The 25,117-nt window shown below is 34.0% G+C and overlaps 3 protein-coding genes across 4 annotated transcripts; 2 read left to right on the forward strand and 1 right to left on the reverse strand.

The window, feature by feature from the left end:
* Positions 1 to 243: 243 nt before the first annotated feature.
* LOC122586770 lies at positions 244 to 1,155 on the forward strand. Its single transcript, XM_043758756.1, has one exon. The coding sequence runs from the start codon at positions 244 to 246 to the stop codon at positions 1,153 to 1,155; it is 912 nt and encodes a 303-aa protein (XP_043614691.1).
* A 73-nt stretch (positions 1,156 to 1,228) lies between these two features.
* LOC122586772 lies at positions 1,229 to 1,846 on the forward strand. The gene has a single exon (XM_043758757.1). It carries the CDS (start codon positions 1,229 to 1,231, stop codon positions 1,844 to 1,846), a length of 618 nt encoding a protein of 205 aa, XP_043614692.1.
* Positions 1,847 to 15,474: 13,628 nt separating this feature from the next.
* Positions 15,475 to 22,312, reverse strand: LOC122587184 (lysine--tRNA ligase-like). 2 transcript variants are annotated; one of them, XM_043759283.1, is made up of 21 exons: positions 22,171 to 22,312; positions 22,056 to 22,094; positions 21,930 to 21,968; positions 21,795 to 21,842; positions 21,674 to 21,715; positions 21,512 to 21,584; positions 21,348 to 21,407; positions 21,088 to 21,256; positions 20,782 to 20,872; positions 20,608 to 20,693; positions 20,015 to 20,112; positions 19,876 to 19,938; positions 19,101 to 19,223; positions 18,706 to 18,985; positions 18,336 to 18,432; positions 18,085 to 18,241; positions 17,052 to 17,195; positions 16,875 to 16,943; positions 16,044 to 16,172; positions 15,876 to 15,936; positions 15,475 to 15,718 (listed from the first exon to the last, which is right to left on the reverse strand). In XM_043759283.1, exons 1-21 carry the CDS (start codon positions 22,293 to 22,295, stop codon positions 15,693 to 15,695), a joined length of 2,019 nt encoding a protein of 672 aa, XP_043615218.1. In that variant the 5' UTR covers positions 22,296 to 22,312; the 3' UTR covers positions 15,475 to 15,692. The 2 variants fall into 2 exon arrangements, with proteins under 2 accessions (XP_043615218.1, XP_043615217.1); XM_043759282.1 differs by having other exon boundaries at positions 15,475 to 15,721; positions 22,171 to 22,310.
* Between the last annotated feature and the right edge of the window lie 2,805 nt (positions 22,313 to 25,117).

Consider the following 25,117-nt stretch of genomic DNA (forward strand, 5'->3'; position numbering starts at 1 on the left):
ATAAATCAAGGACAACAATTTTGCACTTATAGTTATTGATATTCCACCTAAAATCTTTGATCAGGTTCCACCTTATTAACAGGTATTTCATTTTCTAAATCCTATTTCAATTTTTAAATTTCCAATTTTATTAGGGTTTATCATTAGGTCATAATTTTAATTAGTAATGTTATAAACTTATAATGACTTTTGTTTGTAAAATGTTTTATAATTCTATTAGTTATTTTTGTTTTATTAGGAGACATGGAAAAATTCTTGAAAAGAAAGTTACCATCTTCAAGAGATGATGTTATTGGTAGCGAATCATCAACTAGAAATACGACTCATAATATTTCTCGACCAGCCTCTACCTCTACTCCTACAATGCCTGTATTAGTTGATTTAGATAATCTTCCATGGGATCCCGCCGATAGGAAAAGGATTCTTGAATATCACCCTAATCAAAGAGATGAGATAAGACGAAAGTATTGGCTTAGGGGACCTTGTCAACCACGTGGTCATAAGTTCCCAAAAAGGGTAATAGGGAATCAAGAAAGGGCTTTTAGCCCGAATTGGTTTAACAAGTATGGGAATTGGTTAGAATATAGTATCAAATTGGATAAAGTCTTTTGCTTGTGTTGTTATTTATGTAGAGATTTTATTGTCAATCAAAGTGGTAGTGATGCTTATGTGACACAAGGCTTTAATAGTTGGAATAAGACGGAGAGACTTAAGAGTCATGTTGGTGATATTAATAGTTTTCATAATAGAGCACTTAAAAATTGTGAAGATCTAATGAAACCAAATCAATCTATTGGTGTTGCCCTTCATAAGCAAGATGATATTGTTAAGAATGCGAATCGAATTAGATTAAATGCTACAATTGATGCTTGTAGATATTGCTTAAAATGTGCATTAGCATTCCGTCGACATGATGTGAAGAAAACGTCTCTTTTTAAAGGTAACTTCTTGGAGTTAATGGACTTAATTTTAAGTCAAAACGAAGAGCTTCGTAAGTTGCCAAAAGCAGCGGGGAATAATCAATATTTGGCTCCAAGTATTCAAAAAGATATTGCTACTTGCTTTAAAGTGGAAGTACTTCAAGATATGGCTCCAAGACATTTTGGAAGCGGTTTCAATGGTGAATTCTACAAAAAGAAAACTTCAAGAGTATAGGCTTAATGGGTTTGAGCGACGTTTAGAGAAAGTCTCTTTGTTTTGTGTGAAACATGGCATCAAGTTGTTGAAAATGGATGAAATTTGTGCTAATAAAAGATGCCAAAGGGACAACATTACCAATCGACATTATTATGAGTTTGAATCTTTCAATACCATATTGGATTTGATCATCATTGAATTTGGCGATCGTTTTAGTGAGGCTAGCACCAAATTACTTGACAATATGGCCGCTTTGAATCCATGTGCTTCATTCTCTAACTTTGATGTATCAAAGTTAGTGAAGTTAAGTGAAATGTATCCTTATGATTTTGATGACAATGAAAGAAAGACTCTTTTGCATGAACTTGAGTTGTACCATGATAATGTGCAACATGATGTAAGATTTGTTAACTTGAATAGTATCACCGCTCTTGCAATGTTAATGGTGGAAACAAGGAAGCATCTTTCATACCCTTTGGTATATCGTCTAGTAAAGCTAGCATTGGTTTTGCCCGTTGCAACCGCCACAGTCGAGAGATGTTTTTCGTCAATGAAGCTTGTAAAGACGGATTTGCGAAATCGAATTGGTGATATGTTCTTTAACTCATGTTTGATTTGTTCGATAGAAAGAGAAGCACTTGCCAATGTCACGAATGAACAAATCATAAAGCGCTTTCTAAATATGGGTACTCGCAAAGGACAATTGTAATTTGTATTTTGATGAAATTTACTTTTGTTAGTACCTTTATGATGATTTTATACTATCTTTAGCTTGTTTTGGGCACTTAAAATGCTGTTTTTTGGTGATGTTTTACTGCTGTTCTTACAACAGTTTTTATTGCCATTTGTATGTTGTTTTTATCCTCTTTTAAGCATTTTTAGTGTTGTTTTTGGTGCTGTTTCTATGCTGAATTTAAGTTGTTGTTAGTGCTGTTTGTATGCTGAAAATATGTTGTTTATATGCTGAATTTTGTGCTGTTTTGGTGCTGTTTTCTTGCTGATTTAAGGCTGTTCAGGTGAGATTTAGATGTTGTTTGTAACTGATTTAAGGCTGCTGGAATGTTGAATTTGGTGCTGATTTTGCAACTGATTTGAGGCTACTTAGATGAAGCTATTCGACTAAGGTAAATTTTTTTTGCCCCCACCACCTCAATTTTCTGGATCCGCCTCTGTGGTAAAGGTAATAGAAAAGCAATGTTTGTGACAAAAATCTAAAGAGGAAAAGATTGGTGGCAAAAATCATAAAGACGAAAACTATACTAGTCCGTAAGTGGACGCTAATTGCATGTGATATATACGTACAATTCAAGGTAATTTAAGAACTCACTTAAAAAAAAGTTCATGTGTTCACACTTTTTTATAAAAAGTAGGTCGTGGTTCGGTTTAGTCCGATTTTGACTAAATTTCAAACCAAACTGATATATCCGGTTTCAACATATATCAAACCAAATTAGACCAAGTATATTGTCTAGCCGGACCAAACCAAACCCTGTAAGCCGGTCCGGTTTGGTCGGTTTCACGGTTTCGACTTTTGTTTTTTTTCTTCTTTTTATCTTCATATAATTATATGTATATTTCATATAACGTTTTTTCTATTATCACATAAATAGATGTTAGAAACACTATAATCTTAGTACTAAGAAAACCATAGAAAAAGTTGCAAATAGATTGCGCTTTATACTTATAAACTCATTTTATTAAAAAGTGTAAAAAAAAACTTATGAATTTAATCACATATTAAAATGTGTAGAAAAAAGTTACATGTAAAAGTGTGACTAAATTTCAAAAGTTATGATTTTTTCACACTTATAAGTGTGTAAACAAAATATTAACACTTAAAAGTGTGAACAATTGTCGAATATTTTCTCACTTAAAAGTGTAAAAGCCAATTTGTAACACATGATTTATTCACACCCTCCATGTGTGAAGAAAATAAGTGTTACAACTTAACTTTCACACTCTTAAATGTGAACAATTGATATATTTTTACACACTTGAAAGTGTGAACTTTTCTTTTCCACATCTATAAGTGTATAAATATTGTGATTTTTTAAATTTTTTAACACTTTGAAATATAAATTATCTCTACACACTTTTAAATGTAATTAAGTTAACAAAATTTTTCACACTTTTTAAAGGTATCGAAAAACAAGTGTGAATAAATAACATATTTATTGTAGTGACTCTATCATTTTCGCTTTTAACAATGGCACTTAATATTACTGTTCTTAAAACTATCTATCTAATCCAGAGAGGAGCTCCCGATCACCATCATAGCATGAATCCAGGTTCACATCTTAAGCTGCATGGAATGAACGAAAGTGAAACGTTAAAGTACAAAATCCGCAGACGATCAATCCGTGGAAAGACGTATTATGTTTAGCTAAGGATCTGGTTTTTTATTCTCGTATTTCATACGATAATTCAAGATAATTTACTTTGACTTCTTTGTTTAAGTTTATTATCCATTGTGGTGATGTTTTAGTTTTAACTTGAAAAGTTGTCATTGCTTTCAAAGTTGGCGTCGTTATTGAAGTTCTTCTATGAATTAAATCTGGTGTGTGTTTATTTTCTTGTGAATTTGATATGTGGTAATTAAATAGTGCCTATAATGTACGATAGTTCTTAAAGAAAAGCAGCAAAACAGAACCCGGTTGTTGGTGGAAGGCGCCAAGGCGGGTTCCATTACAATTGGCGCAAAGGGAAAAAAGTGGGTTCTATTTGGAAATAGCGGGTTATATTATGTTTAAAAGGAACCGGTTGTGTTTTGAAAGGACCCGGTTATTGAAACGACTCCTATTACTTCACATTAAAGCCGGATCCATTATTCCTTTTAACCAAAACATATCAATGTGTCTCTTTTTAATATTTTTCTATTAAAGATTAAATGAGAAAGTACCTTAAGAGAAAATTGAGAGAATTTTTGTTTTTGATTTTTATTTTTTTCCTTGCTTTGTTGACTTCCCCCCCCCCCCCCCCCTCCCCTATTTTTCCCTTTTTTCTCATCCGATCTTTAATTAACTAATTCCATAAAAAAAATTTAAAAATCTTAAAAAGTTATTTTTTTTCAAAGTGCGTAACCCGTAAGCTATAGACGAAGCCTCTGAGTTTATGGCGTAGCCATGATGGCTAACGGTGAAGCCCGTTATGTAGATCACCCCCATCATTGATCATCCCCTTTGATTTATCTCTCTCTATAACCTATCACTCCCACCAGCTACCTCTTATAAATATCTTTAAGGGTGAATGTCGTACCGTACCTTTATTTGTGTATAGATCACTAACTCGGGTTAGAATTTAAAAAAAAAAAAACCATTTTATGGATTGAGTGAATTTAGAAAATAATGAAAAAAGTGAAAAAACTAAACCTTCTCCTTGGATCTCTACCAATTAAATTGATTGAGAGATAATAGAGACAGAGGTCGTTGGTTCAATTTACATCCCATACAAAGTTTGGAGGATCTTTTCTACCATATAGTTTAAACATGGAAGCAGCCTCTCTACTTAGGTAGAGGCGTAGAGGTAAGGTCTAGCTACATCTTAACATCCTTCACATACCGTTGAGAAATTGGGACTCAAACCCCACGGAAGACGGCACTGAGCAGTTTCTTTCTTTCTTTTTAGAATGATTGGTTAACAAAAACAAAAACCCCACAAATTGTATCCATCGAACATGAGGTTTGATCATTGTTAGAACAAGTTTAAAACGGGTTCAACTTTACATTGCTTCATATCCACCAATATATATTAGGCAGTAAAATAGGGAGCATGTAAAACTCGTAAAAGCATTATGCTAAGAAAGGTAGCGGTACATGGTCAAATATCTGTAATGCTTTCGAGATATAGTACACAAGGATGAAAATCTCCTATTCGGTTATTAGAAAAACGTTGGCAATGGGAATGAAGTTAATAAGTTGTATTGTGATAGCAAAAGGATTCCCACGAGTATATGTCAATATGTCATTGATCGAGTTCCCACTTGTAAGCTCAGAGATTGGTTCATTGAGAAAATGAATAAATGAGTTCACTGTATTAGAAGCTTGCGACACTTTATTGATCGTTTGACATTATCGGGATTCGCAAGATGGAACTCATGATATGTTACTAAGAAAGTTAATGTTTTTGTATGGCAAGTGTTAAAAGACGCATACAAACAAGGATGACTCTTTTTGATCGAGGAGTTGAGGCCTCTAGAATCAAATGTCCGCTTTGTTCTATTGGAATTGAAACAATCTGATACGAGCCAAAGACTTAGTCAATTTACTTTTCATAATTTTCTCATGCATTTTGTTAGCACTTGTTATTTACAATTAATCAGTCACATGCATAAGTAGTTTTAGAATTAATTAGACGGTTTGCAACAATAACCGTTACACCACGTTATCCATGTTCACATTACTGTTAAGTCTGGGATTCGCTGAAGAAGACTTGCTCACTGACACATGTCGTCAGCAAGTCTTTAGCAGGTCATCAGCAGATGAAGAGACGTCTTCAGCAAGTTGAATATTCCAACATGGTGGTCATGGCGGGAAGAATTCAAATCAAATGAAGACAAAAAGGTCACATGGTGGTTAACAAACTGTAATATGCCTTGAATGACAAAGATACATGTTGGGACCAAAGCAAGGGCTCTCTCTCTTACCCGATTTGGTATAGAAGACAAGGGCACATGATTCAAGTACCATGAGCCAATTGGATGTCGACAACCACCATCAAGTCACAAATCAAAGCAGGCTGTGTTGCCCCAAGTCTTCTCCTATATAAAGCAACACAACCACATTGTATCAAGTGTGTTAATCACCTTGAAAGTTTGTATCACTTGTAATTGTTCAAGTTTTTAGTGTGTCTAGACTTAGCAATTACCATTGTTCTTTTGTATTCTTGTAAGTCAAGTGTGTAAGATCAACCATGTATTCATCGTTTAATCAATGATACATATGATTATCCTTGCATTGATGTACTACAATTGAACTTAATATTGTTCTTGTTATTTACTTGCTTACTTACTGTCTTGTATAATTTAATTAAAACATAAATTGTACATTCTTGGACCATCAATTACCATTCCTTAGTATTAGGCATGCATCACTTAGGAAGTTCTATATAAGTTGTAATTTCGTTTGAAGAAAATATTTGGCATGTAATTGTCTCTCTCGTTCTCTATGTTTCTTGGAGCCTAACCCCCTCTAAGGGTTATCTATCATTCTCACACTTATCCGGATCTTGTAAGTACGAAAGAAATATGGAGGTGGATGAAAATTTGGTTACAACTGTGGTGTTTAAGAAAGAGGTGGAAACGACAAAAGTTGTTTTTAACTCTATTGTCTCGATATCTTTTTTGTGATTATCTTCTCGTAATAAGAATGTTAAGATGTCGTGGTTACTATTATGTAATAATCTTGTATGAACGTTTTGAAGATATCACAATATCTTGCCAAAGCCTTTGTTAAAACATCTGCAAGCTGAATGTTAGTACCACAATAGTCCAGTGATATCTGTTGTTGAGACACCATATCACGAACATAATGATGCTTTATCTCGATATGCTTTGAACGACCATGCATGACTGGATTTCGCGATAGATTTATAGCTGAGTGATTGTCACAAAAGATGATTGTAGGACTTTCTTGACTTATTCCCAAGTCACCAAGAACCCTCCTTAACCAAATTGCTTGACTTGTGGCTGCGGAAGCGGCTACATACTTGGCTTCAGTGCTCGAGAGGGCCACGGTACTTTGTTTCTTACAACTCCAAGTTACTACACCACTACCAAGAGAAAATGCATTTGCAGAAACACTCTTTCTATCATCTATTGAGCTTGCCCAGTCACTGTCTGTGTAACCCACCAATTTTATAGGACTTCCAAGTGCATACCAAATCCCAAATTTGGATGTACTAGCAACATATCTAACAATTCTTTTTGCAGCTCCAAAATGAAGTTTAGATGGGCTTTGCATGAACCGAGATATAAGGCTGACTGAGAAAGCCAAGTCGGGCCTTGTATGAGTCAAATAAATCAGACCACCTGATATGTCGTATTTTATACCCATTTCCCACGGTTTATATAGTTAAGTTAGCATGTTTAATGAGTCGTTTCGTATACATTTGTTGCGTTTATGGTATTTGTTAGTGTTTCAGGTTAGTAGCAGATACTTGAGCGTATTTCTTAAGAAAACGACATTCTTGGAGTGAAATAAGTGCTTACGGATGATTTCCGGGTCGTTTGGATGAAGTTTGGTGAAAGTCAACGAAAGTCAAACCTGGAATCAAGACAAGTTGCGCAGCAGCTTAGAAGCTGCGTGGCAGCTGTAAAACAGAGGACCGAAGCTGCGCAGCAGCTCGTCTAGTAGGTTTCTAGCAAAGTCAATAAAAGTCAAACGGTCAACTGCGGTCAAAGGGAGCTGCACAGCAGCTTAAGGACGAATCTGCACAAGTTTTTTTTGGGAAACATATAAATAGCTTGTTTTTCATTCCAAAACCCTATTCCATCTTTCCCAGCCGTTTTTAAGGATCAAAAAGGAGACTTTTCATCAGTTCTTCTACCTTTGAAGATCAAGATTACGATTGGATTTATTTCGTTCATTGTTTTCATTTATCATCATTCGGTAACAATGAATTCCTTCATTTTGATTTGTTATTCGTATTTCATTATGAGTGGCTAATCGCCTTTTCATCCATCTTGATGTAGTGAGACATTATGTAGGGATTGCACAATATTTATTAATTCAAGTGATTTGATTTAATGTTTTGTCGTGAACTTAATCTATTAATTCTTTGTTATTCAATTATTGATTGCAGATAATTTGTATTCATTGCTTAGTGACGAATAGGATTTGGGTATAAGTTATTTTGATTGTTTGGTTAGAAGCAATTGGTTCTATGACGGGTACGGTAGAGGGTAATTAATATTTGATAAGAATTAACGGGTTGATAGTTGGGTACAATCAATAGGCAAAATTGTTATCTGAAATGACCAAAACCATTGTTAAACTAGAGTTTTTATAAAAAGGCGTCTCGGGGTACCGGTCTTAATAATGAAACTAGTTTGTGCAAGAGAGTCAAATAAGTTGTTAACTTGACGGGTACGGGGTTAACGATTAATTTGAGTCTCGGTCATTAAATCACTAAATTGAATTTGAACTTCATCAAATGTGCAATCCTAACATTCTGTTGAGCGAAATCAAGATGGGTGACTTTTAAATTATTGTTTTCAACAACAAACTTCTCTTTCGATTAATCCTTTGGGATTACTAACTTTTCAAACTAACTACTCGCAACGTGGCAATTCGGCCACAAAACCCCTCATATTTTACTTGAATCATTGAATGTTTACAATTGCTAATTTAAGTCCTTGCGAACGATCTCGGCTTACCAGTTTTAACTATACTGCATGCGATCAGGTACACTGCCTGTGAGTGTGTAGTAATCAGTATTTTCGGTAAAACGTGTTTATAAATTTAAAGCTAGATTTCGCACATCACCACCTACAAGACTTCAAAACATCACCTCGTCAACTTTTTCTGCTTGATCATCACAACACAACTTTTCATTTGTATTCATTGGCGTCTCTTTCACCTTTGCACCCATCCATACCACACCTTCTGTTGTTTGTTTTACCTCCAGACCCAAGAACAGTTTCAGCAGCCCCATATCAGTCATTTCAAACTCCTTTTCCATTCCTTCCCTAAACTCTTTCACCAACTTGGGAGATGAACTAGTATAAATAATGTCATCTACATATAGACAAACATAAATAATCTCACCTTCCTTTTTAATGTATAAGGTTGGTTCATTCTCACTTCTGGCGTATCCATGTTGAGTAAAGTACCCATCGATTCTAGATACCAAGCTCGAGGGGCTTGTTTAAGCCCATAGAGAGCTTTCTTCAAGCGATACACATTATCCTCACTGCCAACCTTTTCAAATCCTTCTGGTTGGCTGACATAGATTTCTTCACTCAGGTCACCATTTAAGAACGCGGTTTTTACATCGAGTTGGTGAAGCTTCCAACCTCGTTGTACAGCAACTGAGATAACAACTCGAATAGTTTCAAATCGGGCAACAGGGGCGAAAGTCTCTTGGTAATCAATCCCCGATTGTTGAGAATACCCTTTAGCCACCAATCTCGCTTTATGCTTCAAAACTTTTCCACCAGCTCCAATTTTTGTCTTAAAAAGCCACTTTAGACCAACCACATTCTTATCACCTGATGGCAAGTTGACCAGCTCCCATGTTTTATGTTTTTCGATGGCTTCAAGCTCTTTTAACATGGCATTTTGCCATTCAATCTTAGTGGAAGCCTCCTGAAAGGTTGCGGGTTCTGACATTGAAAGAGCAAGAAGTTGATTCTCATCATCTGAAAGCCCCTGGCCACTTTCATAATCTTGCATCCATGCAGGGGGCTTAGTTTGTCGTCGAGCTGGCTCACTAAGAGTTTGAACAGATGACAAAATTGTGTTGGTTGGTAAGGTCATGTGAGGAATTAAAGATGAAACATTATTTATGGAGTCATGTGAATGTGAATTTATTGGAGAAGTAAAAATTGGTTGTGTGGTGGATGATAAGGACTGATTGGTATTAGGTGACTAAGTATTAGAGGAGCTTTAACTTGTGGGGTTATAAGAGTTTTGAGACATGTGATTAGTGGGTACAGTGTGCATTGGAGTTTGTATGTTATCTTCATTTTGTGAAGCATTAATATTTTCCATGTGGGTGTCATCATTTAAGTAGATAGGAAATGGATTTCCTTCAATTACGTCACTTTCTTCCCACTTCCACCTATCATTTTCAAAAAACACAATATTTCTTTTAACAGAGAGCTTTTTTGTGATGGGGTTATAAAGCCTGTACCCTTTACTTTCTTGTGCATACCCTATAAAAATACATTTTTCTGCTCTATCATCTAATTTTTTTTCTTTGATGAGCAGGGACATGCCCATAGGATATACACCCAAAAACTCTAAGATGGTATACATATGGTTTGCGGCCACACGAAACTTCATAAGGAGTTTGGTCTTTAAAGGCTTTGGTTGTTGCTCAATTGAGCAAATATACGGCTGTAGCAACCCCTTCTGCCTAATAACATTTTGGCAAGCTTTTTTCCTTTAACATGCTCCTTGTCATCCCCATAATAGTGGGGTTTCGTCGTTCCACTACTCCATTGTGTTGGGGAGTGTACGAGACCGTGAGTTCCCTTTTAATTCCATTAATTTCAAAAAATTGGTTGAAGGCATGTGAACAAAATTCACCCCCACGGTCAGTTCTTAAAACTTTAATTTGATGCTCACATTCCTTTTCTATGAGTATTTTAAACTTCTTAAACTTTTCAAAAGCTTGTGATTTGTTTTTGAGAAAATACACCCAACTCATCCTTGAAAAATCATCAATCAATAAAAAATAGTAAAGACTACCACCTAAACTCTCTACTTGCATTTCTCCACACAGGTCGGCATGGATTAATTCAAGAGGTTTACTAGCTCTCCAAGAGTGAGAAGAGAATGACAATTGGTTTAGTTTTCCCAGTACACATCCCTCACAAGTGTTGGAAAGATTTATACTTGGTAAACCATGTACCATGGTCTTCTTAGAGAGTTTTTTTAGACCTTGAAAATGGAGATGTCCATACCTTAAATGCCATAAATGGGCATATGCATCATGATGAGTATAAAGTGCATGCTGTTGATAGACAACCTTTGTAGCATCGACTACGAACATATTATTCTTCCTGACATTAATGGTCATAACCTCTGCTCCGGTGTTCTTCTTGGTGATCACACACTGCCCGTCTTTAAACAGAAGAGCATAGCCTCGTTTCATGAGTTGGCCAACACTTAAAAGATTGTACTTCAACCTTGGTATATAGTATACATCCTCAAGCAATTTGAAGCCGCCATCCATCAGATTGATACGCACTGTTCCTCTACCTTCTACCAGCAATTTCTTCTTATCCCCTAAATTTACTTGGACCTTAAAGTCTTCATCGAGGTAAGAAAAACTTTCTTTAACCCCGGTCATGTGATTCGAGGGCCCAGAGTCCAAAAACCAAAGTTGATTTGAGTGTTCTTCTTGATTGTCAGTGAACATCATGAAGAGGTGTTGTTGTTCTTCTTCGGTTTCTGGCTTTGGTTCAACGACGGGCACTTTCTCCGAGACAACTTGAGCTTGATTCTCCTCATTATACCAACAGTCCTTTTGCACATGCCCATATTTGTTGCATACATGACACTGAGGAACCTTGCTCCGGTCAAAGGTTCGACCTCGACCCCTTCCTCTTGAAGCACCACGACCTCTGCCTCTGCCTCGTGAGGTCTGAAAGCCACGGTTAAAAGCTTGTGGTATCTGCATTACTTGTAAAGCTTGTTCATCCACCTTTTCTCCCTTTCCTTTGGATCGATTCAAAAGCCTTGCCTCCTGTGACTAGAGGGACCCCATTAGTTTCATCGGTTTAAGGGTAGCTAGATCAGGAGTTGAAATTTCAATACCCGAAACTACGAAATCAAATTGGGCTGTAAGACTTCTCAGTACTTTTTCAACAATCGATTGATCGGTGATCTCTTCACCGTATAACCGTTGTTGGCTAACAATGGCCATAACACGGGAAAAGTAATCACCAACCGATTCTCCCTTTTGCATAAATAGGTTTTCGAACTCTCTTCTTAGGCCTTGCAACTTGATGGCTTTGACTTTCTCATCGCCTTGAAACTCCATTTTTAGGATTTCCCACGTCTCTTTTGCTGTGCTTGCTGCTGCGATTCTCGAGAATAGTTGGTCATGGACTGCCTGCTGGATAATTGCCATGGCACGAGCATCCTTTTTTGTTGCCGTTTTGAGACGGCTTTGGTCAATTTCTTTATCGTCAATACCGGTTTCCACTAGATCCCATAGGTCTCGAGATCTTAGGATGATTTTCATCCTTATACTCCCGTAGTCGTATCCTTCCCCTTTGAATATGGGAATAGGAGTAGGTTGTGTTTGCAATGCATTTGTGGAGTCGGTCATTGAGATCGGTTTTTGTTTTTTTTGTTTTTTTTTTTTATTTGTTTGTTTTGTTTTGTTGTTGTTGGGCTATAGGATCAGAAGAGTTGGCTCTGATGCCACTGAACGTTTTGAAGATATCACAATATAGAAATCTACAAGTATGTGATAATAATTGAAAGGGATATTTTTTTTTTATTTCACTCGTCAAATACAATAATGGGGGAGCCTTTAAATACTAGAAAAAGACTAACTAAAGTGCAGAAATAAAAGGAACTGACTAACACTATCTAGACTTATTCTTTAACTAAAAATAAGGAAAACATGAACTCCACTTGCATGAGAAACGGCTCCACAACTCCACTACTTTGACTTCTTCAAATCTTAACTCTTTAGCCACCTTGCATAGGAAGTTTTGAAGCACTTCCATCGCTGTATATATGATGTAATGTTACTTATTTCTTCTGTATTTTGCCGAAAAATTTATCAATATGTCCTAAGAAAAATTTATGCTCAAACGTTATACGAGTATATAGTAGTTGCATACAAAAAGTCAAAGAATAGACGAGGGCGAGAATCAACAGCATTGGGTGTTGATCTAGTCATAAAAAATTAAGGGTGCGTTTAGTTCAAGAAAACTCCCCTGTTTTCCATTTTCATTTTCCAAGAAAACATGGAAAACAAAAAACGCGTTCAAATTGTTCTAGAAAAGTTTTCCTAGAAAATGAAAATTCCCCTTTCCAACTTTTGCACTAAAATTAGAAAACTGTTTTTTCACAGTTTTTGTTTTCACTTTTCTATTTTCCAAACCTTTTATAAACCTAAAATTAGAAAACAAGTGAATTTAAACATCTTTTCTAGTTTTCTAAAATGGAAAAGTGAAAACTCCATCTTTTATTTTGAACGCGTTTTCAAAATTTTCAAGGGTTTTTTAGAAATAAAAAACCTTTTCATTTTCTAAAAAACTAGAAATGGAAAATTTGAAAACATTTTCTCAAACTAAACGCGCCCTAAGTAATGTATCTATTTTATGTAAATTCGATCGCTTGAGGAAAAGTACATGTAGTTACTTATGGCTGAGAAGAGTGGCGGTGAAGAAACATATATAAACTATGATTGAATTTTCCTAAAATTACTTCAATTTTATAGGTAAAGTTTGAGTAACTTCAACCATTAGATTAAATTCAATGGTCAAGATAAAAAGTTGATGTTTTAATCTTAGCCATTAAATTTAATTCAATGGTTGAAGTTACTCCAACTTTACCTATAAAGTTGAAATAATTTTAGAGAATCTTAATCCTATAAACTATTACAATTAATTTCAAAGTGGTGGTGGAACGTGGAGAGCAGCCAAAAAAAAAGCAAAAAAACAAAACCAAAAAGAATTGGTAGGTGTGGAAGGTAGCCCAAATTTGATTTGTTCGCGAGGAGTGATTGTGCCGAAAAAGACAAAAGCGGTTTTTCCCTTTTGTTTTCGTGAAGCAGGAGCCGCGGATCATCACGTCACAACAGCAACAAATCTCGTTCGAATTCCTTTTAATTTTCTTTATCTTGATTGTTAGTTATATTAATACAAGATTTTATTAGCACACATTATTAGTATGTACTATTTGATATTAATAATTGTTAGTATTATTTATCTTGATATGAGTGATTAAATCTCTCAATATCTACTTGGATAGTGAACATGTCATAAGATTGTTTGATGTTATTTGCATTTGTTGAATAAGATTTTTATGTTTAACCGCAAATATTTTAGTCTATAAATTGTTTTCATCTTTTATATTGATTGATTGATAATTGTAATTAGAAGTTCGAGAGAAATCTATGTCATTGTCAATTGGTTTATGAAACGGTTAATCGGTCTTTAATTAACCTAAAATGGTTGGAGTTCAAGAGAAACTAACGATAAAAATTTAAACAATTAAATTCATTTCGAGTGTGTAAACGTCTATGAGAGAGAGATCTGATTAGGCGAATAAGTAATTCGAGAGAAAGCTTTTCAAAATTAAATTATAAAATCAACCTAAGTTCTTAATGCTTAATTGTCCATAGTAGAAATTATTCGCGAGATCGATAACTATATTTTGTACAATTAAAGTTTCGAGTATAACAAAAGTTCATCTTGATTACCTTTTAAGTCATTTAACAATGCAAGTGATATTTGGACCCCATGATTGACATGTAAGCTGATCCAAGTGAGTGTCCCTTTTATTATTATTATTGTCATAAAATCATTTTTACATTCGTCTTCTGACGAACCCTGTCCCGGTCATACTGGATTCTTTTTGATTAATCTTTTGGAATTACTAACAAATTAAATAACTTTTGTAACGTGACAATTCAGTCACAAAACCCCCTTATTTCTACTTGAACTACTTTGTTCTTTTTTTTTACATCGAGTTAGTAGTTAGTAATTAGCGGTTAGCATTCGAGACACCACAGTGACATCCAATTGGGCAGTATGCGGTGCACGAACCACGCAAGCCTGGGATGAAACCCAGGACTCTCGCCCCCCCCCCCCTACCCCCACCCCATAATAATCCACTCCTACAAATGTAAGAAATGAGATTTGAACCATGGTGGTTTTCCCCAATGGACATAATTACTTAGTCCTTGTGATCGACCTCGGATTTACAAAGCTAACTATACTGCATACGAACTGCCTGTGAGTGTTGTAGTAAGTCGCTAGGTGATTCGTGTTTATAGATTTTACGAGTCGATTTCACACATCAGGTTTGATCTTAGGTATGCGTGGTCCAAACTCCACGTACTCCACATACTGCCCAATTGGATGTTGTTGACTCGTTGTGGGGTCTCAAATATGCGTCAACTAGTAACTTTTAGCTAGTTGTTAAAACAAATTATAAACTCACAGATACATGCACTCTCCCTCCTTACCCCCAATGCAAGTCATAGGTGAAGAAGGGAGTCACGAGTAGGCTTTAGGGAACGGCCGAAGAACCAACATAAGAATTGTAAAGGGAAATATACATAAATAACAGATGATGGACAATTCACACAGATTTTCTCTTCAGAATTCTTATTTCCACCCAAAATAAAGGGAAATAAAAATAAATAGAATCCGTGATTATTTTTCTCAGTCTAACCAAACAAAGGAAATGAAGCCATTTCCATTTCTCCTCACTCATTTCCCCCACTTATTAATTTCTTTCTTAACTCTCTCTAGGATGACTAAGTCAAAAAATAATGATATATTTTTCTAACATAAGTTACATAACCTCCTAACAACAAAATGTCAAAATCACTAAACATACAAAATCAAGAGATATGATGATTAAAGAACAATAGTGAACTATTTATATAATGAGGTTGTTAGCTTTAAAAGGACTATCTGAAGGATACGTTAGGAATTAATTTCTATTAAATAAAACCATCGTTGCATAAAACCCAGTTAATAAGATGAGTTGACAATTCCTAATACTAACATATACAGCACAACCTAGTAAAAGATCACCTTTTTTGTGTAGCGTTCTAGGACTATAGACACGATAAGTGCTTTCTGCAAAGTAGCGAGTGGTTACAGAGTCGATGTCATCTTCAGCTTCATCCTCCACATTTTAATTAATTTCACATGGCACAATATCTTCTGTAACAAATCAATTATTTACAAATTATTAACATATTCCTTAAGTAATACACTACGTTCTTAGATTTCACATGGCACAATGACGATAAAAACTTTGTGGAAACGAAACAAATGAAACTGGGAGTCAAGTCCTTGGGGATGTGTGTACATGTACCTTTGATGGGATGTTCATGGTGTAGTGGTGGTTTCATGGTAGGGAAAGTATAACTTCCTATCTGCCAAAGACGAATGAAGTTCAGTGGTCAAAAACAAAGTATTCAAAAAACATTACCAATGAAAAAGACTAAAATCATTAGAAAAATGAGAAAATATAACCACAAACCTTGATGTTTTGTGAATCAGTGAGCAACATTGTAAGCCTATCAATACCCAAAACCCATCCACCAATTGGTGGCAAACCGTAATCAAGAGCCATACATAACAATGATTCCCCATCTCCTGATTGTTGATCCTGAAATATTCACAGTTTACGTAAAGTAAGAAAGGTTAATCTTCAGAATGTTTCGTAATGAGTTGGAATGAAAACCCCTTTTTCTCCAAAAAGCTCCATAAAGAATAGATTGTTTAAATTACAATTGAAAGTTCTTAGCAAAACGATTTAAAAGAAAATCAATACATTAAAAATACAGGCGCTTTGTGACCCGTTTGAGCCAAACGGGTACAATTCAATTAAAACGATTGGTTAAGACTGGCAAGGAACACTCTTTGTCACAATGAGCTTATGAATACCAAGCGCATCAAATATGATTAAAAAAATTCTACTACTTCAGTAACAATTAGACTTTCTGAGAAACGATATAGAAGCTTTTGAAAAAATTTTTGTTAAAAGTTATTTTACAAAACGAATCGTGTAAGTGGGGCCCACAAAGCACTTGCTGCTGAATGACAGGTGCGTATACCTAATGTGTCAAAAACAAGTAAAAAAAAGGAATTCTTTCAAGAAGATGCTACACGCCTACACTAAGATTATTAATTAAATTAATTAGACGTTTTGATAAACTAAAGATACACTAAAGCCAAACCTTTGCTTTGAGCTAATACTGTAGATGTAACCCATTAGAGCATCAAAATCAACACATTCATGTTTAAATAACGGGTCACAATCTGACTTCAATTTCTTCTACATATCAATATTGGCATAAACGTGATGTACCTTTCCTTGATTTGCAAATCGTTTGCGGTGTACCATAGGGTCATTTTCTTCTGTGTATGAATTTATGAGCTAAGGGGATAAAAATGAAACACAAGTAAATTAACAGAAAGTAGCATATATTAAAAATGTATTTAATAGCTGAAAAATGTCAAAATAGCACTAAATTTAACTGCATACCTCGAACTTGTTGATAAACAATTGGAAACGTTCAGTCAATCCTGATTTGCCTAGAAGTGATTTTGCCCGTGGACTCATTATATCAGGGTGCTCCATTATGAAAGTAGGATTAACACAAGTGTCCTCCAGAAAGTGTCTTGTAAGCTGCACAATATATATACACACATATATATTATATATAGGGGAGGGGAGAGAGAGAGAGAGAGAGAGAGAGAGCAACATATATCACAGAATACATTAACAAGACCTCAATAAAGCAAATGCCACACAAACTATATTTGATACCTTTAATGGAGAGCTTTGGGTTAGGTAGCAAGTCCAACAGGTTTGGCTTGAAACAGGCCATTTTCTAATAGGGGCGACCGGATATAATATACTCTTCCTCATGCAATATAACTTAGGACGTTGCAGGAACTAATAATAGACTTTTGGTGACTCACAAGTCACAATCAATTTGAAATATAGATCTTTTAAATAGATTATTCTATCACGAACTGTGTTCTATGTTGTTTAAGATTAGATGCTGACCCACGTGATGCCGGCGACAACAGTGGTGGCGGCGGTGTGGTGGCAGGGACTGGTGGTGGTGGAGGGTCAAGTAGTGTAGGTAATTGATGTATGGAGGGTAGTGTAGGTATTTTAGGAGATTGTGTGTAGATATATAAGGGCAAAGCAGGTATGTCAAGTGGAGATGTTTAAAATACAGTAGTAAAGAATGTTGAAGGGCAATTTAGGGCAAAATAGGTATATTAAGTTCTTCAAAATTTTGAATTGTTAGACACTAGCCATCTCAATTAAAAAGTAGTGTTGATAGTGTAGATGTAGATTATAGACAAGATTTGTAATATTTTAGATTGGATGATTATTGTTTTAAAAATATTGGACTCAAAATATAGTGTCAAACCGCCTGAAACAACTATATCAAAGATTCACATCGCCCAGGTTACCCATTTTGTCACCTAGGGAAAACTTGCAAATTCAAAACCACCAATATTGAAGTAGATGCATAGATGTTGGAAGATAGAATTATTACTTTTTCCAAGAGTATTGCTGTTGATTGAGGTGGGGAACATTTGATATCAAACTTGGTGCATGCAGCAGCAAGATATTGTCTTGCTTCGTCACTCGCAAGATCTTTGGGTATATTAAGATTCGCCATCTTCTCCAACTCTCTAATCATAGAAATCCGTCTGAAAACATTTGGACCAAATTTGTAAATAGTTGCAGATACAAGTAAAAAGGTATTAAAATAAAACCGAACATACACACTAGTAAGCAAATGACCTGAAAGGAGGAGTGAAGTCAATTTCAATCGGTTTATTATCATACCCATTGGCATGATATGCAACTTTGTAACTACCTGTCAGCTCCTTCACCATGCCTGGTTCATTAATGTGTTAGTAAACATAGTCCACTAACACAAGTAGGTATTCATATTAGAGATGTCAAGTCCAACCTTTTTACTAATTATTGTTAAACAAAAGAAACGTGCAGATAAATATACAGTAAGTGTTTTGGTTGTAGTATTCAAGTGTGTAAAACCTCCTTACTCATTAATTTATAGAACTAAACTGATGTCAAAACAAGTATTTATCGTAATAAATCGCTTTGACACCTAAGATATTGCTGAAAGAAAATAGAATACAACACTTACAGCTTAACATTTTCTCAGTCAGCTGCATCAAGTACTCGTAGTCTGCAAGAACCATATAGAACTGACACATGAATTCAGGACAACGTATCGGATCAATCCCATCAGTTCTAAACTGTTTCCCAACCTCATATACACGTTCTTTTCCACCAACAACAAACTGCTTTAGATAAAGTTCAGGAGCAATTTCCATAAACATTTTCATGTTTAGGTAATTGTAAGGAGTCCCAAAAGGATGTGCATCAGCTCCACCAGGAACCATGGTCAATATGGGAGAATCAACCTTCGATAGCAAACAAATAGCCAGGTCTAAAATTTAATATACACATACTAATGATAATAATATTACAAAAATTAGTAACTTGATAAAAAGAAACAGATAAGGTAACAGGGTTTACCTTCAGAAAACCAAGATTGTCAAGGAAATATCTAATACAAGATACAACTTTTTCCCGTGTATCGTATATAACTTTGACCTCCGAGGATGTCAGATCCTGAGAAGATCGACAAAAGCATGTTTCCTACCACAATAATATGCTTAGATATTTCATGAGGTGAAAAATAAAGTGGGACAATGAATATGGGAGAGATTAATTGGTAATTTCGCAACAGTTGTAACAGGGAGTCAAGATGTACAATAACACAATTAGCGTGTCCAATATGAATACAAACAATCAACAAAAATAAAAAGATGATGTGTCCAATTCAAATTTTATCGATACATGATGGCTTTCATAAATTATTGTATTAGAAATATTTGCCATTTCCTTCCAACTTATGATATTTAATGCACTGAATGGCTAAGAAACAACAATTTGGATTAAAGATTACCTAAAGGAGTTAAAGAAATAAATGTTACATATATCGATAATAGAGCGAATAATGCATTAAAATTAGTTGCAGTTTTCCTATTACTTCAGCAAAAATATAAATTTCGGAAATTAAATGTTTAAGCGGTTTTGCTCATCATATAATACACTTTGTGCGGCCCTAGACCCACTTGCTCAGATGTACCCAATAGCCCTGGTTAATAGTTAAGCATATCAAAAAAGACTTTGGCCATTTGACACGCTAATAATAGAACATCCCCTAAATCGACACATTTATTATTAAATGGGTCTATAAAGTGTTCAGTAATTGTGAAGATTTACATATAGCACTAGTATTGAATACCTGATCTTTTAAGATATAAGCATCAGGATATCCACCGCTTCCAGGAGTCGACGCATCAAACTCCTGTAGATTGAAAATACAGTTTTAGGTCACTAACGAACCCACATGGCATTAGATTGTTGACTGTAACAAGATTTACCTTCAAATTGGGCAGCAAGGGTGGCATCTTATGTAGACAATAAGATAAACGTATGATTGATTCTGATATAATACTCAGCTCTCCAGAGCTACTTGTTGCTAGCATGGGGATATGAAAGAAAAAAAATAAGGGAGGTAAACATGGAACAGAAAAGTAACTTATGTTCCATGTCTATCTTGTCAAATAGATTATAAAAAAAAAGTAACAAAGAAAGAGAAACAATGGTTGAAGGCTGTCAACTGTTCAAATCAGTCGTTATTTAACCATAACGATATATCCTTGTAATCATCTAAAGCTTAAGATTGTTTTTTGGTGGAGGATGGTACCGACAGAAAAATATATAAAATTCGACTTGTTCGTTGAAAAAATCTAGAAAATTACAACAATAAAAAAAAATATATAAACAAAAAATATATATAAATAACTAAAACTTTGTGACCCAAACTAGTGACGGAAATCAGGTAGTTTTACCCCTCATACCTAAGGCGCCCAACCAACCCCATGAGTGGAGCAGGTTGACACGAATAAGTTAGTTCAACTCCGAATAAAAGCAAATCTAAAAAACAACAAAAGTGGAAGATGAAATTGCTAACCAGGAAAACCAACAACACCAACATAGTCTCCAACTCTTAAATCAAAATGAAGTTCAAGAAAGTTATCTTTTACGCCAAAAGCAAACCTGAAAAAAGACGTGCACTTCAGTTGACAAATCAAAAATGTAGTTTCTTATAATAAAGAAGCAAAAACGGGACAAGTAGTTCAATTACCTCGGAAAAGCCTTGACTTGAATCTCTCCACCGAAACCAACCAAGTCATAAGTTATCACGTCTGATGAATATACCTTGCTGGTAAGTCTCCCTGGAAAGAATTAAACATATCTAAAAGCCTGTTTGTTTATAACTTAATAGACTTAATAAAAAACCCTTAATCCATTAAGTCAATTTGTAATGTTTGTTTTTAAATTGATAAACAGAAGACCTATTGTATTATCTATCTATTCAACGGGCCCTAAATAATCATGATAAACAATAATAAATTATTATGATACAAAATAAAGCAAAAGTAACGCTCACCAGCCAAGTAAGTTTGACATGTTTTCCGACACGTGTCAGCTTCTAAGCTTTTATACTTGGCTATAAAATCAGAAATGGGCATTGTACGATTGATACACAATTTAGTACCATATAGGTTGCGTCGTTTTGCACGAGTAGCAATTGTTTTCAGCCGATTCCGATGATATTGCTACAATTAAAAAAAAAACTGCTCATAAAGAAGATTGATCCAAAGTGTATGTAGACTAAGCTCATAATTAAAAATGAAAAAATTCACGTACGAATCGATCCAAGTCTTGATCATCTTCTAAGATAGGAATTTCAAATGTTATAGGAACAACCTAGCATGACATAACATATATCATATAATCCATGTAGATTGTGATTATAGTATCATACTTACAGTCCCAGAGTGTATATATATATAAAAAAATACAATAATTACCGGCTTCTTAATACGAGATTGCAATTCTAATACATCCTTTTCTTGGCTAATCCTCATCATTTCCTTAAGTAACCTGAAGCAAATAATAATATGACAATAATAATAATTATAATTATAATAATACTGAATTATAAGTATTTGGAGTGAAGAAAAAAAACTCACTCAATGTCTATGCTTATCATCCATGGCTTCGCCGTACCGACACTAAAATAATTAGATAAAAACAATTAAAAAAAGATAATTAATCAAAAAAAAATGTCAGATAATAAAAAAAATGTCATACCTGATGGTAGATGAAGAAGAAGAAATATCGTTGATCCCTTTGCGAACCCTTACCAAAAACCAAAAAAAAAAAAAAAAACTTCAAAGATGGAATCTAAAATTCAAGGTTTATTAAATAAATAAAAATTCAACTTACTTTTTTTTAGGATTTGCCAGTAATTCCCCTTTACGAACCCTTGCGATCAAATAAAAAATAAAAATATAAAAAAAGGGAATCTATAATTCAAGGTAAACAAACTTACAAGAGAAAATAAAAACTCACCTTTTTTTTGAATTCGCCATTGATTTCCCTTTACGGATCCTTTGAAAAATCAAACAGAAAGGATACATATAAAACTGGGATTACAAAAAACAAAAAATTAAATAAATAAACTCACTTTTCTGTTGGTAAAACATCTCCCGAGTTGTTGTTTCTGATAGAATCCTCCATTTGTGGCCAATCGCTCGCTGAGTAACCGCGCGTGTTAGGGTTTTCTTTCTCCCCTTTTCTTATTTTATTCATTACATACCTTGGGGGAGAAAAAAAAAAAGTTTTGAAAATGACCAATTTAACCCAACAACTTTACTACTCACAAGAGCAGGCACCTGCGTAATTAGGATATGATTATTATTATTATTAATGTAAAAAGGAATAATGTATCTATCTTATATATGCGTTACAACTTCATTTATAATATTATATTATACTAGATTATTGACCTGCGTAATACACGGATAATTATATTTAACTACAATAGTAAACCTTAAGAATTACTCATTATTTTATTATCTGAATAATTAACATTTTGCACTTATATTATTAAGAAGTCAACATAATTACAAATGTAAAAGGAATTAAAAAAAAATCAACTTTATAACGTACTAACATGATTCTTCTATTTCTTACACGACTATGAAGGACGTTGAATGACGCCAACCATTTTTTAAGTGTTTGTCCTTACTACACAATGTATTTATTAACATAAAATAGTTATATATATAATATTTACAAAAATATTTAATTAAGTTTATAAGATTATAAAAGTTTTTTTTTTCTTGTACAAACCATTAACATAAAATAGACGTTTATTGGAAGAAATTTTATGTTAAACGTTTTAAAATTTTCTATAAATATCATAATATAATTAATTCTTTAATTTATCATTAAAGGGTTAAATAAAAATTATTAAATATTGAAGGACTTAAGTTGGTCTTGACTATTAGATTAGTCAAAGATAACATCATCTTTTTTGATTAATGACTCAAATTTAATTAGAAAACTTCATCCAATGGTTCATATTTTTTCATAATTGAATTTAAGGTTCTCTTTTAGTTTTAATGTTAGATGTATATTAAGTGAAAGTATTTAAATTAATGAATAAAAAAAAAGATAATTTGAATAGATAGGATTTTCGCCATATTTGGATAAGTATCGTGTGTGAGTTGATAATGTATTGAAAGTTAAAAATAATCTAAGGATATTAAAGATAAAAATTTAAAAAGGAGATAGAAGTAGTTTGCTTTAAAAAAAGTAAAGATAAAAAATAAAACATTACCCAAGTGTTCATAATAAACTAATTTTACAACCTAACCCTTATTTTCTAAACTATCTCTACTATCACATTTACATTAATTTGTAACACCCCAATATTTTAAGGTAAATAAAAATTAACCATTTTCATAATTTTGACATTAAATTAATTTTCTAGTATTTTGTTTTGAGATAAGGGGTTAATTTAGATGGAACTTTAGTGGCTAGCGGGTATTAAACCCACAAAAATTAGTTGTGGGACGTGGCTAGCAGGGAAATAAGCCAGCCAACAAGTCTTATGACTCATATTTTCCCATTCAAATTTTCACTCATCTTTTCACTATCTTCTTCCTCAAATTCTTCCAAAATCCATGCAATTGAAACTCCAAAATCTTAAATTAAAGAATTGAAATCCTTGAACAATAACAATAACCATCTCCAATTAAGTTAGAAATTGAATTTTTGGGCTTGTGTGGAGGTGGTGGTGGCCGAGATTTTTAAGGAAGAAAAAGGGGGAAGAATTTTATTTTGAAAACCCTAATCTCTTGTCTCTCACTTTTGAGATATTGATTTTCATAACCCTAGTTTTATTTGTCATTGAAAATTAGGGTTCTTAACCATATGAATTTTGGGGGTTTTGTTACTAGAGATTTTTAAGCAAACCCTAATTGAATTTATTGAAAATTTAGTTGCTTGAGAAAGGTATTTTAATTATGAAAAACCCATATTAAGAACCCCATATTTGTGGTGTTTGGCTAGTAATTATGACATGAAGTCTTATCATGAGAATTTGTTTTTTTTGGAAAAGTTGTGAGTAGCCAAACACCATAATGTAAGAATTGATGAATGCAAATAGATGTTTGTAAGGAAGTTGAGTCATAGAACTCATAGATGTTTATATGTTGATTTATGTATAGATGTTGAAGATTAATTTGTTGAGCTTGTTAGCCTTATAGTGTCAAGTAGCCGAATTGAGGTGAGTGTATATGCATATAATCATGTTCTTGTTATTAGAGGTCATAAATGGATAAATTCTTATGACCCATTTGATATTTAAATGTAAGACCTAGTAGGTGAGTAAATTCAGGTCCGACTCAAAGGCATAGGCTTAGGGCCCAGAAAACTAAGGGGCCCAATTTGCTGTCAACACGTAGTACCTGATGCCATATATTTTGTTATATTTATTGTGTGAAATCAAAAGTAACAGGAGAACACATCAAATGTCTCCCAAAATCTATTCATGATTCATACCTCCTCCTATTTTGTTTCAAACATTCTGAATATTATCTTATAAATATCTTTTTTTAATCATTACTGCCACTATAAAATGAATAAAAATGGTCAAGTGGGTCAACATTTCTTTTTTTTTTTTAAATTCACTTCTTCATTGTTATATATTTTATTTTTATATCTATTATAAAGGAACTCTTTATATTTTACCTTATATTTAATTAGACGTTTTTTCAAATATCAGGATTTTAGAGGCCTAATTTTTTTTTTTTTTGCCTCGGGCCTCAACCATTCCCAACTTTCTCGGAGACGACCCTGGGTAAATCCTACCAGTCTAATTGTTTGTAAGAGCTAGTAAATGGCCGTATTTTTTTAAATATAAAGTCTAAAGTTTTGATTTTCAATAATTACGCTTTCATTTGGGTTGAGACGTTTCATAATTATATATACTAACACAGTACCCGGTCGGCGGTGATTGTGGCAGCGACGTGGTGTAAATAATTGGTTTAAAGGTTAATAGAGATATTTTAAAAGATAAAAGATTGATAGTGTAATTTAATCATTGGTGTTAAGGGGGATAGTAT

Source organism: Erigeron canadensis, chromosome 2 (assembly GCF_010389155.1).
Source record: "Erigeron canadensis isolate Cc75 chromosome 2, C_canadensis_v1, whole genome shotgun sequence".
NCBI lineage: Eukaryota > Viridiplantae > Streptophyta > Magnoliopsida > Asterales > Asteraceae > Erigeron > Erigeron canadensis.

Excerpts from the sequence above, each read along its gene's own strand:
- LOC122586770 (XM_043758756.1), top strand. The coding sequence starts at position 244 with ATGGAAAAATTCTTGAAAAGAAAGTTACCATCTTCAAGAGATGATGTT.
- LOC122586772 (XM_043758757.1), top strand. The coding sequence starts at position 1,229 with ATGGATGAAATTTGTGCTAATAAAAGATGCCAAAGGGACAACATTACC.
- LOC122587184 (XM_043759282.1), bottom strand. The coding sequence starts at position 22,295 with ATGAATAAAATAAGAAAAGGGGAGAAAGAAAACCCTAACACGCGCGGT. Across the intron at positions 21,969-22,055 it reads ATGGCGAATTCAAAAAAAAG|GGTTCGTAAAGGGGAATTAC; the intron begins GTGAGTTTTTAT and ends TTTGATCGCAAG. Across the intron at positions 19,939-20,014 it reads CCTTGCTGCCCAATTTGAAG|GAGTTTGATGCGTCGACTCC; the intron begins GTAAATCTTGTT and ends TTCAATCTACAG.